Source organism: Trichomycterus rosablanca, chromosome 27 (assembly GCF_030014385.1).
Source record: "Trichomycterus rosablanca isolate fTriRos1 chromosome 27, fTriRos1.hap1, whole genome shotgun sequence".
Lineage (NCBI taxonomy): Eukaryota > Metazoa > Chordata > Actinopteri > Siluriformes > Trichomycteridae > Trichomycterus > Trichomycterus rosablanca.
In genome coordinates, this window is record NC_086014.1 from 4,765,593 (window position 1) to 4,771,932 (window position 6,340).

Sequence of the window (6,340 nt, forward strand, 5' to 3'; positions counted from 1 at the left end):
CCACTGTACTAATGTTCTGAATTAAGCTTGCATGCACAAATGCTACAAATGAATTGATATTTATAGGACATTAGAATAAATATATTGAGGTTGCTTATTTTTTTTTATGTAAACACACCCAATAATTATTTACACTGTACCGTGTGTGTTTTAATGTGTTCTGTCTTACTAACTCATAACTGAGCTTCATCTCATTTCTCATTAAGTTTTCCCTAACATTGGTTTACTGAAAGCTTACACAATTGATAACAGCCATGAAAATGTTCCAGCTGATTTACTATTTTTGCTCTCTTTTTCTTCTTCTCTAACTGAAGGGCTGGTGTGTGAGGTCAAGTGAGTCTCGCATTCCACCCACACACACTGTACCATCACGAACTCGTCCTGTTCACTCTGTTCCCAAGTCTTTAATACCAGGACAGGTGGGCGTCCTCTCATCTACTGCATGCTTCTCTACCTATCTAATTACTGCATGAATGTTTCTTTTTCATCTGTGTTCTGCCTTTTTCTTTAATCCTTCATATCTAGTTAGTCGGGTGTATAAACCAGAATTAAAGGAGGCCAGAATTAAATGAAAATCCTAATGAAATTGTGCTATAATTCTGAACAAGTCATTATCCATAAGCCATAACATTAAAACCACCTCCTTGTTTCTACACACACTGTCCATTTTATCAGCTCCACTTACCATATAGAAGCACTTTGTAGTTCTACAATTACTGACTGTAGTCCATCTGTTTCTCTGCATGCTTTGTTAGCCCCCTTTCATGCTGTTCCTCTATGGTCAGGACCCCCACAGGACCACTACAGAGCAGATATTATTTAGGTGGTGGATCATTCTCAGCACTGCAGTGACACTGACATGGTGGTGGTGTGTTAGTGTGTGTTGTGCTGGTATGAGTGGATCAGACACATCCCTTCACTGTCCACTCTATTAGACACTCCTACCTAGTTGGTCCACCTTGTAGATGTAAAGTCAGAGACGATCGCTCATCTATTGCTGCTGTTTGAGTTGACCTTCATCAGTGGTCACAGGACGCTGCCTGTGCAGCGCTGTTGGCTGGGTGTTTTTGGTTGGTGGACTATTCTCAGTCCAGCAGTGACAGTGAGGTGTTTAAAAACTCCAGCAGCGCTGCTGTGTCTGATCCACTCATACCAGCACGACACACACTAACACACCACCACCATGTCAGTGTTACTGCAGTGCTGAGAATTATCCACCTGTGGGGGTCCTGACCATTGGCGAACAGCATGAAAGGAGGCTAACAAAGCATGCAGAGAAACAGATGGACTACAGTCAGTAATTGTAGAACTACAAAGTGCTTCTATATGGTAAGTGGAGCTGATAAAATGGACAGTGTGTGTAGAAACAAGGAGGTGGTTTTAATGTTATGGCTGATCAGTGTATATACAGCTTGTTTGGAAGCTGGGTTCAGAGCGCAGGGTCAGACATTGCACGGCACCTCTGGAGCCAAGAGGGTTAAGGGTTTTGTTCATGGGCCCAACAGTGGCTGCATGGCAGAGCTAGGACTTGAACTCTCAACCTTCCAATCAAAAATATTGAAGAAAGTCCTTCCTAGAGGACTAAGCTGCTCAATTCCTTCATTTCTTTACTTTTCATTCATAAACTGAGTCACTCACGTGCATTGAATAAAGTGGTAAGTCTGTTTTTATTGATATCCTTTACAATGACGGGTTATTTATCACAGTATAGATTCCTAAAGTCTTGTATTTTTTGCAGGCTGTAAACTACACCAACCCCAGTCACAGTAAAGCTCACATGGATGACCGTCAGTTTCGCAAAACGGTCATCAGACTGAGTGAAAGAAGAGACGTTTACCCCAAAAGACTGGACGGGACGATACACGAAACAGCTGCTTAAACCTAGCTTTTACACAAATGGAACTTATTTTTTATCTAAAGACTTGCACATAGAAAGACTTTTTTATAAAAATAAACGATAAACGATCAGGTCCCAGTGGCTTTGTTATATCTGTGCCATAATCACATTTGGACACTTTTTATGTCGTGATTCTCTTTGTTGTTTCTACTAAATGTAATTTGCACTGAGCTGCTCAGCCATAAGACACAGTTACACATAAAGACTGATAAAATAGATTTAATTTGTTTACTTATGCAGTGATGTGGGAAAGAATCTTTTTTCTGAATGCCTCTGATTGCATATTTAACATTGTAGCCATTTATGAGCCACTAGGACTAGAATGAATCCTCATTGAAACTCAGCTCTGCCATCCATTTTGGCATTTAGCAGACGATTTTATCCAAAGCGACTTACAGTACTGTGACAGTGTACAGTCTAAGCAATTGAGGGTTAAGGGCCTTGCTCAAGGGCCCAACAGCAGCAACCTGGCAGTGGTAGGGCTTGAACCAGCGACCTTTTAATTACTAGTCCAGTACCTTAACCGCTAGGCTGCAACGTCCCATCTGACTTGGCTGGGCGCCTACATGAACACCGATTGGCTGTTTTTCATACAGGGTGGGAGCCGGATAGGGACTTCTCATAACTGAGGTAATTACGACCTCTGCTGGCTGATCGATAATGTGTTGATCAGGGTGTGGCTCTCCGTACACAAAGCTGATCCGCATATGAACTCGCCTCATGCGGGTGACCGCACACGTGTCGTTCAGTCTCGCTCTTCCCAATCAGGGCGGGGATCAGCATCCGTAGAGAGGAAGCATAATGCACTTGGGTAACTGGATGCACTAAAAAGTCGGGAGGTGGGTATGGGTTAGGTGGGCAATGGAACAGACTAATATGAGATCATATAAAGTTTTTAGTTGCAGCTAAAGATAAGGTAAGACTTTATTGATCCCCTTAGGGAAATTAGCTTGTTACAGCTGTATGAAAGAAAGGTGGTAAAACAGAAAAGACAAGTAAGTGGACACTTAAAGTGTAATTATTTACACTAAAAGGATTCAGTTTCAAAACAAGTGATGTAATAAATACACAAAAATATGAGTAATATATTACATATTGCACTTTTGTATTGCACCTACAGGTCATGTAAATGTAGATATGAGTAATATATCACATAATATTGTAAGCCCTGATAGCTGCTGGAATGCAGAGTGGAGAAGTCTGGTGCTCCAGGAGCTTGTTAGAACCCCTACAGACTCGTATAGTGGATGTGATTGGTTATGCAAGACAGATGACCGCTTGCCTATCATCCTCCTTTCTCTCACCTCTTCTACAGATTCAGGATAACAGTCAGAAGCCAGAGCTCGCTCTCTTGACCAGCTTGGTGTAAGGTGGTGTAGTTTACATATACATTTTCGCTATTTAGCAGGCACCCTTATCCAAAGCGAGTGACTTACATTACAATTACAGTATACAGGGCCCAACAGCAGCAACTGAGGCAGTTGTGGGGCTTGAACCAGTGACCTTCTGATTACTAGTCCAGTACCTGAACCTTTAGGCTACAGCTTGCCCTGTAGTTAGATATTAAGGGTGAATTCTTTTACTGTGTTGTTCTTTTACTATTCTGTGTAATGCTGTTTTTTTTAATCATGTACTGTAACAAATGTGCAATTACTGAGGCAATCAGAATGTGGACAGTTACTTTTTTACCTCACTGTATACACACTACAACGTTTAAATATAATATATAACTAAGAGCATACACTAAGTGTGTATACAGTTCTCATCACAGTGATTGTCTAACAGTTTAAAGTGTAATATGTTGATTTTATAGAACAACCACATGTTTTTAGTGCAAGTGGGATGACAGCGTAGTCTGCTTTCTTTCTTTTTACGTTCGATCTAGATTCGTAGGATTGCCTGCTGTCCACAGTACGGAACCTTAGTCGATAGCCATGCTTCTGCTTCCCTCCAAACGGAACAGACTGTACCTCTATCTCAGAACCGAGGCAACTATAACTAAGATTATTGTACATGTTAAATATCATGATATGTTGTATAACCAGTAATCGACACTTGTTTAGATGCGAATTATAGATGCATATTTACCAAATAATATTCAGATTTTATTTTTGATATTTGCTGAACGGCTGTGTAAATGTGATGTTATTCATTTATATGGGTTACATGGTTTTGTTATAGATATTTAAATAAGCAAACCAAAATGCTGCTCTGATTGTTTATTATTGTTATTTTTATTTGTCCATTTTTATTAAGATGAGTTCAGTCATTACTAGGAAACTTCACAAGTTTTAACTTGTCATTTTAAATTGCATTAAAAGCTCCATAAACCTAATCAGCTCATATTCACTAATATTTAATGTGTGGTCATCTCGAGGAACAAAGAAAACTGTCCAAATGACATATTTTGTTGAATTGTGATGTGTAAACTGTAAAAATCCTTTGCAGCAAACAAATTATTTATTACTTCTTTTTTTGTTAAGAATCAGAATCAGATTCATTGGTAGTGCAAGTATGTGGATTCACATGAGGAATTTGGTTCTGGCTGATGGTATCTCTCTAGTACAAATCCAGTATACAAGCAATGTACAAGTTGCAGACAATGCACAAGAACAAGAAGCATAAACATTCTGCCCTTTAAACACTGTGCTTAGACTTAACAATCATGGGCTCCTGAGGATTTGACAACTCCAAAAGATTAAATTAATTAATGCCTGCAAATCAGAACAGACTATAAAATGTTTAAGCATTTTTAGTCTGTAATGTCATTAAGAACCGGGAAGTTTAAGGCAGATTTGTAAAATCCAGAAACCTTTAAGATAAATAATTTGCAGGAAGATTTAGGTAATGCAGTGATGGTGATGGTGCACTGACATTACTTGCGCAACCATGAAGAGTCATTAAAAGGAGAACTGACCGACACAAAAGTCCAAATGTCTTTTTTTACATACATATAACATCTATATAGACCAATGTCATTTTAGAAACTAGTACTGTGAACTGATTAAGTAAAAATTGAACGCCTTGGCCATAATCAAACATAAATTTGGCCGGCAGGGCGGTCCGGGTCCTTTCTGTGTGGAGTGGGGTTTCCTCCGGGAGCTCCGGTTTCCTCCCACAGTCCAAAAACATGCAGCCAGGTTAATTGGAGACACTGAATTGCCCTATAGGTGAATGTGTGTGTGTGAACTGGTTGGTCCCGCATCCAGGGTGTTACTGTGTGCCTTCGCCCCCGTGACCCTGATTGGATAAGCGGTTGGGAAAGCGAGTGAGTGAGTATTTTATGATAAGAACACCTGACCAGCTTTTGCAGCCGAGAAACTGAACCTAAAACCTTCTGCAAGAGGACATTTTAATTAGCGTGTTTACAGCAATAACAGTTTTTGGAATGCATCTGTAAACAGCATTTAAATGAAGCTCAAGGTGCCCAAATCAAAATGTACATGTCAGCAATTTAGGTTTAAAAGAGACTGTAGATGTGTCAGAATTGCTGGTACATGTGTGCAGAGTAGAGATTCATATTATATGAGGTTTTGTCTTTATATCTAGGCCAACTGACGCTGCTGCTGCTGCTGGTGGTAAGTTTTAAAACATGCATTTACCACGAAGTCTGAAAATGAAGCAATAAAATATGTGGAGTGAAGTTTGTATTATATCTTGTACCATAAAATTATCCTAATTCTCATAACGTATTATATTAATTAGCCTATAATAATTAAATATCTAATTTTATTATGTTTATGTGGTGTGTTAGTGTGTGTTGTGCTGGTATGGATCAGACACAGCAGCGCTGCTGCTGGACTTTTTAAATACCGTGTCCACTCAATGTCCACTCTATTAGACACCCCTACCTAGTTGATCCACCTTGTAGATGTAAAGTCAGAGACGATCGCTCATTTGTTGCTCCTGTTTGAGTTGGTCATCTTCTACACCTTCATCAGTGGTCACAGGACGCTGCCCACTGGGCGCTGTTGGCTGGATATTTTTGGTTGGTGGACTATTCTCAGTCCAGCAGTGACAGTGATGTGTTTAAAAACTCCATCAGCGCTGCTGTGTCTTGTCCACTCATACCAGCACCATGTCAGTGTCACTTATATTTACTATATATTATAGTTATACATTAATATTGATATAACATATTAATTATGCATTTCTTTGTTTAGACTAATTTATGCATTGGTCTGGGTGGTTGCAAGGCAGGAACACGGTAACATTTATTCACACCTAAGGGCAAATTAGAGCTGCCAGTCCACAGTTGACATGTTTTCGGAGGTGGGAGGAAATCTGGATCTCCTCACAGTGACTGGAGGGTAGGATTAAACTCAGCTTCACCGGATTTTTCTGCTGTTCCACATCATTTGTACAGTTCAGTTTCAATTTAAGCATCTGGGGTGAATCTTACATAAGCTTTACTACATGTAACATGCAGGTTTGTAGTGTTTT

The 6,340-nt window shown here is 39.8% G+C and overlaps 1 protein-coding gene across 1 annotated transcript in view; it reads left to right on the forward strand.

Moving 5' to 3' along the window:
- LOC134303844 (low-density lipoprotein receptor-related protein 1B-like) overlaps positions 1 to 1,969 on the forward strand; it is a 142,217-nt gene extending 140,248 nt beyond the window's left edge. Inside the window, exons 86-87 of the mRNA XM_062989295.1 lie at positions 315 to 419; positions 1,739 to 1,969. Coding sequence (XP_062845365.1) covers positions 315 to 419; positions 1,739 to 1,879 — 246 coding nt within the window. The 3' untranslated portion in view covers positions 1,880 to 1,969. The remainder of the gene's footprint in view (positions 1 to 314; positions 420 to 1,738) is intronic.
- The last annotated feature ends 4,371 nt before the right edge of the window (positions 1,970 to 6,340 follow it).